This window comes from Ambystoma mexicanum, chromosome 2p (genome assembly GCF_040938575.1).
Source record: "Ambystoma mexicanum isolate Mex_15411 chromosome 2p, UKY_AmexF1_1, whole genome shotgun sequence".
In the NCBI taxonomy this organism is placed as follows: Eukaryota; Metazoa; Chordata; class Amphibia; order Caudata; family Ambystomatidae; genus Ambystoma; species Ambystoma mexicanum.
Genome location: NC_090923.1, coordinates 9,224,622 through 9,240,182, shown reverse-complemented (window position 1 = coordinate 9,240,182; position 15,561 = coordinate 9,224,622). Strand labels below are relative to the sequence as shown.

Below are 15,561 nucleotides of genomic sequence, written 5' to 3'. Positions count from 1 at the left end.
TAACTTAATTGCCAGTAATCTCAAACCCACCTCCCAAGTACTGTTGCTTGGTGACTTTAACTTAGGCCTGAACGATCCGTCGGATAAACAGGCCCTGCAAATAGTAAACTCCCTCAATGCATTATGATTAAGACAAAAAGTAAACGCTCCCACCCATATCAAGGGTAGAACCCTGCACTGGGTAGCCGACCACAACTGCACAGCTACTATCACCACTATCTCTCCCCTATCCTGGACCGACCACTCCCTCGTGCCCTTGACACTCTCCACTACCAGACAGAGACTCATAGCTCCCCAAGTAGCGCCACCATGTCTAACCAGGTTAAAAAAGAATATAACAGTGGATAGTGTGATCCCTAATATTCTACCCACCCTAAATTCTCTGCCAGACAGCCTTGACCCAAGCACGTTGGTGCAAGAATATAACAAGATCATGCTCTCCATGTTGGACAAAGTCGCCCCTCTCAAACTGAGAGCTAGTAAAGCCAAATTACACATTAACAAGTGGTTCACTCCACAATTAAAGGACCTGCGACTATTAAAAACAAAATGTGAAACTGACTTGCTGCTTTGCCCCTCCCATGAGAACAAAAAGAAGCTAGCGTCCGCTGCATCACATTACAAAAAATAAATCTGCCTGGCAAAAAGAAACTCCTACAATGAACGTATAGCTAATTCCAACTCTAGTATGAAAGAATTATTCACAATCCTAAAAGAACTAGAGTCCGCTATCTCTTCACCCGAAATCTGCATCAAAGACAAGGGGCCTCATTACGAGTTTGGCTGTAACCCTTAAATCCGGCGGTAGCACTGTTACCGCCGGATTTAAGGGTCCGCCAAATTAGGGCTTCGGCGGATTTCTCCCCAGCTCTGAGCTGGAGGGAAATCCGCCAAAAATTCATACTCATACCGCCGGCGGGAAATCTGCCGGCGGTATGAGCGTGAAAATTCCCCATTGAGCCCAACGGGGAATGGGGCATTCTCAAATAGTCTCAATGGGGAATGGGGAATTCCAAATCCGCCAAACTCGTGATCCGGCGCTAATAGTTTGGCGGTAGGGCAGATAGCGCCAGCGCTATTAGCGCCGGCATTACCGCCCAACTCATGATGAGGCTCAAGAACTGGTGTTCAGAGATACAACAAGCACTAACCAATAAAATCAATACTCTCCAAACCAAAATAAAAAATAAGAAAGACTCTCTGAACTTATCTCAACCAACTCACTACCCTCTACCAAATGCAAATATCTCTGATCCTAATGTCATATTCTGCTTCACTAAAACAACGATCCTTGAAGTGGAAAAAACTATCCTTTCTTCTCAAACCGTCTAATTGTAAAGGAGACATCTGCCCAGCGCATATCATAAAAGAGACTGCGAGAGACCTCTCCACTTTCATCTCCAAACTGATTAATGTTTCCTTTGCCTCCGGGACCGTCCCAGCTACTCTCAAACAATCATGGGTGCTTCCCCTTCTCAAGAAGCAAACTTTAGACCCACTTCACGCTACCAATTACCACCCTATCACAACAGTACCATTCTTACTCAAAATTTTGGATAAAATCGCATACTTGCAGATCCAAAAACACCTTGAACAGTACAAACTCCTAGGGGTCCGACAATCAGGATTCCGACCATTACACGGGACAGAAACTGCACTGATAGATCTGAAGACTCAGATTGATGAGTTGAGAGATCAAGGGAAAACAGCATTATTGCTGTTGCTTGATCTCGCAGCTGCATTCGACCTGGTCGATCATAAGGTCCTCTGTAGGCATCTTGATAGAGCAGCCCATTTCTCCATAGGTGCTGTTAGGTGGATATAATCATCCTTGAGTGACTGAACTAGCAGAGTATTCTCACCCTCTGCAGCTGCGGATCCTACCCCTATCATGTGCGGCGTCCCTCAGGGTTCCTGTGTGTCCCCCACTCTGTACAACATATTCACCAAGCCACTGTTTGATGATCTGGACCTTCTGGGTATCACCTACACTAACTACGCAGATGACGCTCAGATTCTCCTCCCACTTTCCGGGGATCATGGCAGGGACTTGGTGTTGGTGAATAGAATCTATCTCAACATTCAGGCATAGATGGCCACCCACGGCTTATGCCTGAATGATGACAAGACAGAGTTGATAATCCTCGGCTCCCACTCCAACATTTCCAAACTAGGTCATGAATATACCACCTTCATCATTGACGGTAATAACACCATTGTCTCTAAGGAGTTAAAAAGATTTGGTTTCTACCTTGATGCAACGATGTCCTTTACTAAACAATTAAACTCTCTGGCTTCTTCCACAGCTTACACATGTAAGCTGATCAGAGCAGGTAGGCCCTTCCTTTCTAATGACAGTTGCCTTATACTGGCCAGAGCATTAATTCTCTCAAGACTAGACTACTGTAACACTCTCTACAGTAGTGCTAACAAAACCATTATCCAAAAACTCGAAACACTAAAAAACAATGCCATCAGAGCTGCACTAGGCATCAACAAAAGAGTGCACATCTCTGCCATCAGACGCCCTCACAAATGGTTATCTACCTACAACACAATACAACTAAAAATCGCCTCCCTGACACATAAAGCACTACACAATGTCGCACCTAGCTACCTAATTGACAGAATATCCAGAAGAACTTCCAGTAGACCGTCTAGAATTCTCAATACTAATTGCTTGGTAGTACCCAGATTCAAATCTTCTAAGATTGGCGGCAACAGTTTCCCTGTGAAGGCCGCTAAACTCTGGAACTCCCTGCCACATAAGCTGAGAGCTGACCTTCCCTACTCCTTCTTTAGAAAGAACCTCATCACTCACCTCAATCTGACCGAGAATTAGTCTCCTCTGAAACTTTGGTACGCTAGTACGACCTGGTTCTAGATTGTACATTTGTACATCCTTACATACTGAGATGTAAATAACTTTGCCTCTCTGCGCAACTCAATTTGTATATTGTATATTGTATTATCTCTTGTGTAACGTGACTATTTGTATATTGCTTGTACATTATGTAACCCTTGTAAGCTTTGCATATCCTTGCTGCGCCCTGCTACTCCCGGGTCTGGTGCGCCTTATAAATTCAATAAACAAACAAACAAGACCCTTCTTATCCTCCGAGAACTGCCTCACCATCACCAGGGCTACGATAGGATCTAGATTGGACTATTGCAATGCTGTCCTGGGCGGGACATCTGGCAAAAACATTGCTAAACTCAAACTGGTGCAAAAATAACGCCCTTTGGGCTGCCACAGGACTTTCCAAAAAGGATCACATTTCTGATCTTAGAAGGCAGATCCAATGGCTTCCCATTAAGCAGAGAATTATCTTTAAAATCCTCTCCCTCACGCATAAATGCCTCCATGATCTTGCTCCTCCGTACCTTGCCCAAAGAATACCCATGCCTATTTCCTCCAGGCCTTCAAGAACTGCCTGTGCCAACTTGATTTCCATCCCTAAGACTCGCAGAGTGCGTGCAGGCAGCCAGTGCCAGCTTCCCAGCTACTGCAGCCTCACACTGGAACGCCTTACCTACACACCTTAGGGGGAATGACTCTCACCTAGCATTCTGCAAAGCCATCAAAACCATGCTATTTTTTTGAACTACTAGACCCCCAACGGCTTTCTAGACTCCCAGCGTTGCTCTAAATTCCCAAGGGCTCACTAGGTACACCGGTCACAATACTGTAACCTAGCACCCCCTCTATAACTAAGTACCTTTGTTGTCTATTGTCGTTATGTAACCGTAATCTTGCATCTGCAACTAAGTACCTCATCTATGTAATCCGTAATCTTGCCTCAATACACCTTCATGCAACAGCGCCTTGATGCCTGTGGGTTGCAGCGCGCTTTACAAATGTAAAAAAATAAAAATAAATATTGCATTAGATTTCATCATCAGAGAGCCACTACTCTGCCCCCTAGAGTGTGTGTCCCCAATAGATTGCACCATAGTGTTCAACGTCTTATGAGCTACTACTTGAGTAATTAACTAGTGCACATCACTAATACTGAGAACCAGTCTGCCTGTTACTTGTGATGCCTGCGATTGAGAATGTGTTGAAATTAATAACGTGCATCTCCTTTTATTATAACAGGTGATTGATGCCCCAGAAATACAACCGCAGTGATTGGTAGATTCTCTGGACTGATGCAGTGAAAAGTGTCATTATTAGAGTATGCAACTTCCAACAAGTCTCTTAGAAGTGTGCAAGTTTGGGGTCTAGTTTTCTTTTCAGAGTATTCAGGAACTGAGATTGAGAAGCTCATTGGCTACCAGATGGCTCCTGTCCATCTAACCCCCTCGGGGTAACATCCAGTAACTAAGCATGTTCTTTCTGTTAATACTGGGGGTAGAGGGATGTCTGGCATGAAAACAACAATGTTTGATGTGCAGCAAGAAAAGCATTTTTGTTGTCACTTTTATTCCTGATAGAACACCTGTGAGTGCTATTTTATACACATTCTGAATATAAGGGTAGTTTCTTTAAACCATTTTGCGAAACACTTGTAAATGTGAATGGGCAAAGCGTATCATATCTATATTTTAAAAGCTTCAATCAGAGGAAACATTGTGTTTGTCACCAGAAATGATCTTCTCAAGAGAAAGCTCATTTGTGCTCTGAATTTGGGAAAAGATTCACTGGGAAGTGGCCTCTTATAGATAAAGTAAGCTGACGAGAAACTTTACACATGCACAGAATATGGGAAACGTTGCCACCTAAAGAACATACTTATTGCCCACATGGGAACATGGGTAAAAATCGTTATCAGTTCACTTAATTTTGAGAATATTGTCCACTTGAATGATAAACACACGTGCCCTCAAAAATGGATACAGTTGAGAAACGTCATGTGTGCGATGAATGTGGGAAAGGGTTTGCTCAGAAGGGAGGTCTTATTTACCACCAGAGAACACATACAGGTGAGAAACCTAATGTGTGCGCTGAATGTGGGAAAGGGTTTGCTCAGAAGGGACATCTTATTCGCCACCAGAGAACACATACAGGTGAGAAACATCATGTGTGCACTGAATGTGGGAAAGGGTTTGCTCGGAAGGGACATCTTATTTCGCACCAGAGAACACATACAGGTGAGAAGCCTCATGAGTGCACTGAATGTGGGAAAGGGTTTGCTCAGAAGGGTGGTCTTATTCACCACCAGAGAACACATACAGGTGAGAAACATCATGTGTGCACAGAATGTGGGAAAGGGTTTGCTCAGAAGGCACAGCTTATTCTTCACCAGAGAACACATACAGGTGAGATTCTTCACAAGTGCACCGAATGTGGGAAAGGGTTTGCTCAGAAGGGACATCTTATTGACCACCAAAGAACACATACAGGTGAGAAACCTTATGTGTGCACTGAATGTGGCAAAGGGTTTGCCCAGAAGGGAACGTTTACTAGGCACCAGAGAACACATACAGGTGGGAAGCATCATGAGTGCATTGAATGTGGGAAAGGGTTTGCTACGAAGGGCTATCTTATTTGGCATCAGACAACACATACAGGTGTGAAACCTCATGAATGCACTGAATGTAGGAAAGGATTTGCTCAGAAGAGAGATCTTATTTGCCACCAGAGAATACATACAGGTGAGAAACCTTATGAGTGCACTGAATGTGGAAAAGTGTTTGCTTGGACAGGATATCTTACTGTCCACCGAAGAACACATACAGGTGAGAAACCTCATGTGTGCACTGAATGTGGGAAAGGGTTTGCTCGGAAGGCACAGCTTATTCTCCACCAGAGAACACATACAGGGGAGAAACCTCACAAATGCACCGAATGTGGGAAAGGGTTTGCTACGAAGGGCCATCTTATTTGCCACCAGACAACACATACAGGTGTGAAACCTCATGAGTGCACTGAATGTGGGAAAGGGTTTGCTCGGAAGGCACAGCTTATTCTCCATCAGAGAACACATACAGGCGAGAAACCTCATGAGTGCGCAGAATGTGGGAAGAGGTTCAATGTGAAGAGTAACCTTATTAAGCACCTTACAAGACATGCATGTGTAATGAATGTAGAAAATACTCCAGTGTTCTCATCTGCCAAACGCAAGGACATGTAGGTGGTGAAGTCTCCTCTGCAGTTGAAGCTTCAGAGAGGAAGTGGTGCTTCTTCAATGGGTCTCAATTTGGCATGGCTATTTACTAAAACTGTGAAGGCCTTATCGCAACAGGTGTTCCCAGTTTCCTTTGGCACACACATGGTCGATTATGATTGGTTGAATCACTGCTGTTTCAAATGCACCCCTTCTGGAATATTCTAAAAGTAGACTGTACTAGGGTACCCATCCTATGGAACACTTTGCCTAAGGATCCCATGCAGATTAATGGGCACCAACATGTAGAAGACTCTGTGGCTTCATAAATAACTACAGGAACTCTTTAGCTATATGAGGGAAACTGACCTATGAATTGTTTTTCCAGACGCTGCCTCCCACTAAATGAGTTTGTGTAGATGGTGCCAGAGAACACATGCAGATGAGAACCTGCATTGGTGAAGTGATTGTGGGAAACCTTTAGTATTCTCTGGAACCTCTCTGTTGCTTTTGACGCCATTGGCCATTAGATCCTACTTAGTCTAAGAGATGCCTACCTCAGGGACTCTGCCTTCTCCTTTTAGAATCCTTCCAGGATAATAGAACATTAGCATTTATGATGCCTCATTTGATATCCAAGTCCCTCATTAACAGGATGTGGCATGCCCCAAGGCTCTGCCTTATCGCCTATCCTTAACATTTGATCTAATCCTGGCCTGACTAATCTACTCCTGCAGATACCGATTCTGTGTTTACAACACTTTGATCCTCTTATGCTTTTTTGGGAGCTCAGCAAAGGTATCACTCTACTTTCACAGCTGTCTGATAACCATGACCGAGTGAATGGTTTCTCAATGACTGACACATCTGTATTGGTTTTTGGGGTTGCACCGGGCACTAGGCATGCTTCCCTGGCCTTCCTCTGAGCTTGGTGCTCACGCCATCTACCTGGGTGTCACGATTGACTGTGAGCTCTCACCTGTCTCTTAGATGCTGTGGTTGGCAGTAGTTTATTCACACATTAAGTTGCTGCACAGATCCTCCCATTTCCTAGCCCACCTACCCACCTGCTATAACCCTAATTGTTTCCAGACTTGTCTATGGCAATGCCATTTTATTCTGTGCTCCCTGGCATATGTAACTAACTTCAAGTGGCCCAGAAAGTGCCAGCCTGCTTCTTTCAGTCGTTCAGAAATGTGACCTTATCACTCTGGTTTGTACAGTCTGCACTTGCTAATCTGAGAGGTCATGTGACCTCTCAGATTGGGTTTAAGGTGCTGTGTCTATCCCATTGTCCCCCTTTTCTGCAGTCCATCCTATTACCCTTGTCCTGCCTTTACATATAGTTCTATCCCTCTAGATGAGGATTTCTGGTTTCAGAAGGTAGCCAGGTGGTGTAGCTTTTTTGGTTTTAGCTCCCCGTATCTGGTGTCTTCTGAGATTGCACGCCACCACAGACCATGTGACCTTTAGATGAATAAGTACCATAGAGAATGCATTTTTTTTAAAAGATGGAAGCTCTTAATCCCAGCCCTACAGGTAAGCGCTGTATTGATTACATTACTCCCCAAGAATTGTCAGATACTCCCGTCGTAAAAGTAGCAATGCTCCTAGCTATAGCATTGGGAGCAGCGGCCACATAGCTGCAGGTTTTCCTGCTCTCACCCCTCAGTTACATGGATATGCTCAGCCCAGTGATACCAGCCACGCTTCACCACTGGGAGTTGTTCTCCAGGTATTACTGACTGATATGTAGAGAAACTGTAAAGGAAGAAGGCATATTTTATTTTACAATAATTGCTTGGAAAAATAAAACATTATATTTGTTTCTGCGTAAGTAAAAATGGCTCTACTAGGAATGAGAATTATACTTAAATAAATGTCACTGTGATGCAGGCACAGCTACCTCCAAACTCCTAATGAGGCCCATTGTCATGATGGAAGCTGTTCTCATGAGAACAGGAGGGAGCTGGCTGGACGCAGATGAGTAAAGATAGTGATATGATGGAAGGTGTTCTCATGAGAAGCGGATGGATCTGGCCGTCCACAGATGAATAAAGATAGTGTCATGATGGAAGGTGTTGTCATGAGAAGCGGATGGAGCTGGCCGTCCGCAGATGAATAAAGATAGTGTCATAATGGAAGGTGTTCTCATGACTACTGGGAGTTGCTCTACATGTGTTACTGACTGATATGTAGGGAAATGGCAAAGGAAAAATGCATATTATATTTTACAATAATTTCTTGGAAAAAGAAAATGTTATATTTGCTTCTGCTTAAGTAAAAATGCCTCTACTGCATATGAGAAGTATACTTATAAGAAATGTCACTTTCAACTTCAAAACATAGTGACTTCAACCTTCCAAATTTAAATTATCTTGAGCCCTTCTTAATACACGGAGAAAGCTGCAGTCTCAAGTGGCTAATTAGACTCGTTTTGGCAAAACTTATTTGAAAAGGCATTGGTCATCAAGGGGAAAACATGGACGATAGAATCCATGAACTGGAATCTCCATTATTACTCCAGACGTCAGTTTCCAAGAAACGCATGGCTCGCCTCGAACGTCCTCCTCACTGTTGCCAGTCTCTATTGGAGCATGTAAGGTTAATAGATAGTTTCCTGGCCAGGGACAGGCATATGGAGGTGCAATTACATAAGGGAGGGGGGTGCATGCCCACTGGGAAAGCACTATCTTAAAATGAGCTGGTCTTGTGTGAAGGGCCTGGGGAAGATGGCAAGAGTTCCATTAAATTATGTGGACATGCGTTTTAGAAAAGTGACATTTTATAAATAGAGTAGGAAGGGCAAATGGAGTAAAACTAGACACTGAGCTGTGAGACACAAATAATCATGCGCATTTGGAAATGAAATGGTGCCTTTCTGACTGAAATGAAAGTGTATTGGATGTCATGATATCATAGCCTTGCTCTCTGAATTCCAACAAGGAATTGTGGACCAAAATGTTTACCAAATTAAAGTAATCCTGGAAAGCTGACATGCTGAATTTTAACCTTACCCACTTGTGTTGACAAATTGAATGAAATGCTGATTAAAAGAATATTGAGCTTCAGCCAATATGCTTCTGTGTTACATTAACAAAACATGTTTAGTAGTGCCTGCAGTTGTATGTTAAATCAGTTTCATTTTTCTGTCTTACCTCTGGAGTAAACTGCTTCATAGAACAGGGGCAATTGATTTGTTTTAGGTAGTAGGGTGACGTCTTGATTTGACTTTTATGTTAGAATTAATGTGATTGTCAACTTCTTAAATGTTCATATCATGTTTGAATTTCTCCGAATTTTGCTTGAGATTACCTGATTCCGATCACAGCAGAAGTAATGGTATATGCAATGATGAATTCAGACACTCTAAGTTTTGTACAACATTTAATCAGTCTATATTCAGGCAATCATGGTGGCTGCCATGGGCAGTGTCGGCCGGTACGGCACATGGCACGCAGCAGTATCTCCATCTGTGGTTGTCATAAGCTGTTTTTTTAGGAGAAGGAAATCTCAAGTAAGTGTAATTAAGATGCAAGGTCAGCGCAGTAAAAAGGTGCGAACTTACCAGCTACGGGAGTAATTAAAAGACATGCTGATTGAATTCATTGATGGCTGCGCGGCTCCGTTATGCGCTAGCTGGAGAATGCATGTAATGATTATGCACCCAAGATCTATGTAACAGGCACAAATACACTCATAAAAAGTAGGTGCTAACACAGGTTACAGGTATGTATGCATTGATTTATACTAAGGTAGACGCGCTCCAAAGAGGCCTCAGTGTTTGCCTTCTTGGTTAAAGAAAACCCATTCTTTATTAACGTGTTCAGTAGCTGAAAAAGATTTAGAAGCACATTAAAACTGACACACACCCAGGATATCATGGTGGGAAACGAGCAGCCTCAAATACATTCAGGGTCAGGAAGCAAAGTTCATGGTGCCAAGAGAGAGGATGTGAAAGCACACCATTTTATAGTTTGGCAAATTATTATATGAAAACTGGTCTACTGACAACTTTAAAGTGCCCCATGGCGGTTTCAAACTGCCCTTTAGCACATCCAGGCCTGGCAAAAGGTCTGGAGATTGCTCACAATGCAACATCCACCAACTTTGAGAGACCGAAGTGGAACTCATCAGCAACCAAACCCTTCAACAAGGTATTAAACCTTTAATTTGCAAACACAAAGTGCTTGTGGTGTAAGCTGTTTTGTTAAAGTAAGGGCGAAATGCACCTTAGCGGCCTGTACCTAGACAATGTGGATAGAAACACACGAAATATCTTAAACAATACACATTAAAGATTGGAAGACAGCACAATGATTAGCTTGCCAACCAGCGTACAAGATAAGCAGAGTTACATAAACCAAAGAGTGCAACTAGACAAAAAACACATCATGGCAGAAGGGAATTAGATTTTACCCAACAGTGTATAGTGCTGTGTGGTTGCCCACTGGTCACACCTCATTCATAAGCAGTTATACTTCATTTCATTCATACTATTGCATACATAACAAGATTCATCCCCCGCTTCATAAAACACACACGTATTACTTGTGCCCCACAATGCAACATTACAGTGGTACGTTTTCACGGGATTCAAGGCTTTTTGTAGTGTCATGATGGAAGGTGTTCTCATGAGAAGGTGATGGAGTTGGCCGTCCGCAGATGAATAAAGATAGTGTCATGATGCAGGGCGTTCTCATGAGAAGGGATGGAGCTGGCTGGCCGCAGATGAATAAAGATATTGTCATGATGGAAGGTATTCTCATGAGAAGCGGATGGAGCTGGCTGGCCGCAGACGAGTAAAGAGAGTGTCATGATGGAAGGTGTTCTCATGAGAAGAGGATGGAGTCGGTTGGTCGCAGATGAATAAAGATAGTGTCATGATGGAAGGTGTTCTCATGAGAAGCGGATGGAGCTGGCTGGACGCACAATGAATAAAGATAGTGTCATGGTGGAAGGTGTTCCCATGAGAAGCGGATGGAGCTGGCTGGCCGCAGATGAATACAGATAGTGTCATAATGGAAGGTGTTCTCATGAGGAGCGGATGGAGCTCTCATGAGAAGCGGATGGAGCTGGCTGGCCGCAGATGAATACAGATAGTGTCATGATGGAAGGTGTTCTCATGAGGAGCGGATGGAGCTGGCTGGCCGCAGATGAATACAGATAGTGTCATGATGGAAGGTGTTCTCATGAGGAGCGGATGGAACTGGCTGGCCGCAGATGAATACAGATAGTGTCATGATGAAAGGTGTTCTCATGAGAAGCGGATGGATCTGGCCGTCCGCAGATGAATAAAGATAGTGTCATGATGGAAGGTGTTCTCATGAGAAGCGGATGGAGCTGGCCGTCCGCAGATGAATAAAGATAGTGTCATAATGGAAGGTGTTCTCATGAGGAGCGGATGGAGCTCTCATGAGAAGCGGATGGAGCTGGCTGGCCGCAGATGAATACAGATAGTGTCATGATGGAAGGTGATCTCATGAGAAGCGGATGGAGCTGGCCAGCCGCAGATGAGTAAAGAAGCAGGCTGGCCACAGATGAATAAAGATAGTGTCATGATGGAAGGTGTTCTCATGAGAAGTGATGGAGCTGGTTGGTCGCAGATGAATAAAGATAGTGTCATGATGGAAGGTGTTCTCATGAGAAGTGGATGGAGCTGGCTGGCCGCAGATGAGTAAAGATAGTGTCATGATGGAAGGCGTTCTCATGAGAAGCGGATGGAGTTGGCCGTCCGCAGATGAATAAAGATAGTGTCATAATGGAAGGTGTTCTCATGAGGAGCGGATGGAGCTCTCATGAGAAGCGGATGGAGCTGGCTGGCCGCAGATGAATACAGATAGTGTCATGATGGAAGGTGTTCTCATGAGAAGCGGATGGAGCTGGCCAGCCGCAGATGATTAAAGAAGCAGGCTGGCCACAGATGAATACAGATAGTGTGATGATGGAAGGTGTTCTCATGAGAAGGGATGGAACTGGTTGGTCGCAGATGAATAAAGATAATGTCATGATGGGAGGTGTTCTCATGAGAAGTGGATGGAGCTGGCCGGCCGCAGATGAATAAAGATAGTGTCATGATGGAAGGTGTTCTCATGAGAAGCGGATGGATCTGGCCGTCCGCAGATGAATAAAGATAGTGTCATGATGGAAGGTGTTGTCATAAGAAGCGGATGGTGCTGGCCGTCCGCAGATGAATAAAGATAGTGTCATAATGGAAGGTGTTCTCATGAGGAGCGGATGGAGCTCTCATGAGAAGTGGATGGAGCTGGCTGACCGCAGATGAATACAGATAGTGTCATGATGGAAGGTGTTCTCATGAGAAGGGATGGAGCTGGCTGGTCGTAGATGAATAAAGATAGTGTCATGATGGAAGGTGTTCTTATGAGAAGCGGATGGAGCTGGCCAGCCGCAGATGAGTAAAGAAGCAGACTGGCCACAGATGAATAAAGATAGTGTCATGATGGAAGGTGTTCTCATGAGAAGTGATGGAGCTGGTTGGTCGCAGATGAATAAAGATAGTGTCATGATGGAAGGTGTTCTCATGAGAAGTGGATGGAGCTGGCTGGCCGCAGATGAGTAAAGATAGTGTCATGATGGAAGGCGTTCTCATGAGAAGCGGATGGAGTTGGCCGTCCGCAGATGAATAAAGATAGTGTCATAATGGAAGGTGTTCTCATGAGGAGCGGATGGAGCTCTCATGAGAAGCGGATGGAGCTGGCTGGCCGCAGATGAATACAGATAGTGTCATGATGGAAGGTGTTCTCATGAGAAGCGGATGGAGCTGGCCAGCCGCAGATGATTAAAGAAGCAGGCTGGCCACAGATGAATACAGATAGTGTGATGATGGAAGGTGTTCTCATGAGAAGGGATGGAACTGGTTGGTCGCAGATGAATAAAGATAATGTCATGATGGGAGGTGTTCTCATGAGAAGTGGATGGAGCTGGCCGGCCGCAGATGAATAAAGATAGTGTCATGATGGAAGGTGTTCTCATGAGAAGCGGATGGATCTGGCCGTCCGCAGATGAATAAAGATAGTGTCATGATGGAAGGTGTTGTCATAAGAAGCGGATGGTGCTGGCCGTCCGCAGATGAATAAAGATAGTGTCATAATGGAAGGTGTTCTCATGAGGAGCGGATGGAGCTCTCATGAGAAGTGGATGGAGCTGGCTGACCGCAGATGAATACAGATAGTGTCATGATGGAAGGTGTTCTCATGAGAAGGGATGGAGCTGGCTGGTCGTAGATGAATAAAGATAGTGTCATGATGGAAGGTGTTCTTATGAGAAGCGGATGGAGCTGGCCAGCCGCAGATGAGTAAAGAAGCAGACTGGCCACAGATGAATAAAGATAGTGCGATGATGGAAGGTGTTCTAATGAGAAGAGATGGAGCTGGTTGGTTGCAGATGAATAAAGATAGTGTCATGATGGAAGGTGTTCTCATGAGAAGTGGATGGAGCTGGCCGGCCGCAGATGAATAAAGATAGTGTCATGATGGAAGGCGTTCTCATGAGAAGCGGATGGAGTTGGCCGTCCGCAGATGAATAAATATAGTGTCATGATGGAAGGTGTTCTCATGAAAAGCGGATGGAGCTGGCTGACTGCTGATGAGTAAAGATAGTGTCATGATGGAAAGTGTTCTCATGAGAAGGGATGGAGCTGGCTGGTCGCAGATGAATACAGATAGTGTCATGATGAAAGGTGTTTTCATAAGAAGCGGATGGTGCTGGCCGTCCGCAGATGAATAAAGATAGTGTCATAATGGAAGGTGTTCTCATGAGGAGCGGATGGAGCTCTCATGAGAAGCGGATGGAGCTGGCTGACCGCAGATGAATACAGATAGTGTCATGATGGAAGGTGTTCTCATGAGAAGGGATGGAGCTGGCTGGTCGCAGATGAATAAAGATAGTGTCATGATGGAAGGTGTTCTCATGAGAAGTGGATGGAGCTGGCCGGCCGCAGATGAATAAAGATAGTGTCATGATGGAAGGCGTTCCCATGAGAAGCGGATGGAGTTGGCCGTCCGCAGATGAATAAAGATAGTGTCATGATGGAAGGTGTTCTCATGAGAAGCGGATGGATCTGGCCGTCCGCAGATGAATAAAGATAGTGTCATGATGGAAGGTGTTGTCATAAGAAGCGGATGGTGCTGGCCGTCCGCAGATGAATAAAGATAGTGTCATAATGGAAGGTGTTCTCATGAGAAGGGATGGAGCTGGCTGGTCACAGATGAATAAAGATAGGGTCATGATGGAAGGCATTCTCATGAGAAGCGGATGGAGTTGGCCGTCCGCAGATGAATAAAGATAGTGTCATGATGGAAGGCGTTCTCATGAGAAGCGGATGGAGTTGGCCGTCCGCAGATGAATAAAGACAGTGTCATGATGGAAGGCGTTCTCATAAGAAACGGATGGAGCTGGCTGACTGCAGACGAGTAAAGATAGTGTCATGATGGAAGGTGTTCTCATGAGAAGGGATGTAGCTGGCTGGCCGCAGATGAATACAGATAGTGTCATGATGGAAGGTGTTCTCATGTGAAGGGATGGAGCTGGCTGGTCGCAGATGAATAAAGAAGCAGACTGGCCACAGATGAATAAAGATAGTGTGATGATGGAAGGTGTTCTCATGAGAAGGGATGGAGCTGGTTGGTAGCAGATGAATAAAGATAGTGGGCCTCATTATGACCCAGGCGGTAAGTTACCGCCTGGGCCGTGACTTTACCACCATGGCGTAAACTACGTTTACGCCATGGTGGTTGGCGGACTTATCGCCCCATTCCGAGTTTGGCGGGGCGGTAAGTCCCCAATCCCCATTTACCCTTCCCCATTCCCATTTTTGCCCCATAGGGCATAATGGGAGTGGGGAAGGCGTTAATTACGCCACCGTAAATTACGGTGGCGTAATTAACTCCATGGTCCCTTAGCGCCATGGATTTTAACACCTACTAAAAGCAGGTGTTAAATCCGCCATGGCGCTAAGGGACCTCGTACTCAGGCGGTAAGGGTCGGCGCTGTTTACGGCGCCGTAAACCCCTTACCGCCTGAGTTGTAATGAGGCCCAGTGTCATGATGGAAGGTGTTCTCACGAGAAGTGGATGGAGCTGTCCGGCCGCAGATGAATAAAGATAGTGTCATGATGGAAGGTGTTCTCATGAGAAGCGGACGGAGCTGGCCAGCCGCAGATGAGTAAAGAAGCAGGCTGGCCACAGATGAATAAAGATAGTGTCATGATGGAAGGTGTTCTCATGAGAAGTGATGAGCTGGTTGGTCGCAGATGAATAAAGATAGTGTCATAATGGAAGGTGTTCTCATGAGGAGCGGTTGGAGCTCTCATGAGAAGCGGATCTAGCTGGCTGGCCGCAGATGAATACAGATAGTGTCATGATGGAAGGTGTTCTTATGAGAAGGGATGGAGCTGGCTGGTCGCAGATGAATAAAGATAGTGTCATGATGGAAGGTGTTCTCATGAGAAGCGGATGGAGCTGGCCAGCCGCAAATGAGCAAAGAAGCAGAC

General features: G+C 45.0%; 2 protein-coding genes across 2 annotated transcripts in view; one reads left to right on the top strand and one right to left on the bottom strand.

Moving 5' to 3' along the window:
- LOC138566136 (zinc finger protein 850-like) overlaps nt 1-9,121 on the top strand; it is a 317,241-nt gene extending 308,120 nt beyond the window's left edge. Inside the window, exon 4 of the mRNA XM_069643141.1 lies at nt 4,927-9,121. Within this exon, the coding sequence (XP_069499242.1) occupies nt 4,927-6,077 (1,151 nt within the window). The 3' untranslated portion in view covers nt 6,078-9,121. The remainder of the gene's footprint in view (nt 1-4,926) is intronic.
- Nucleotides 1-15,561, bottom strand: part of LOC138566132 (zinc finger protein 850-like) — a 459,100-nt gene that overhangs the window by 169,951 nt on the left and 273,588 nt on the right. The gene's annotated exons all lie outside the window — the stretch shown is intronic.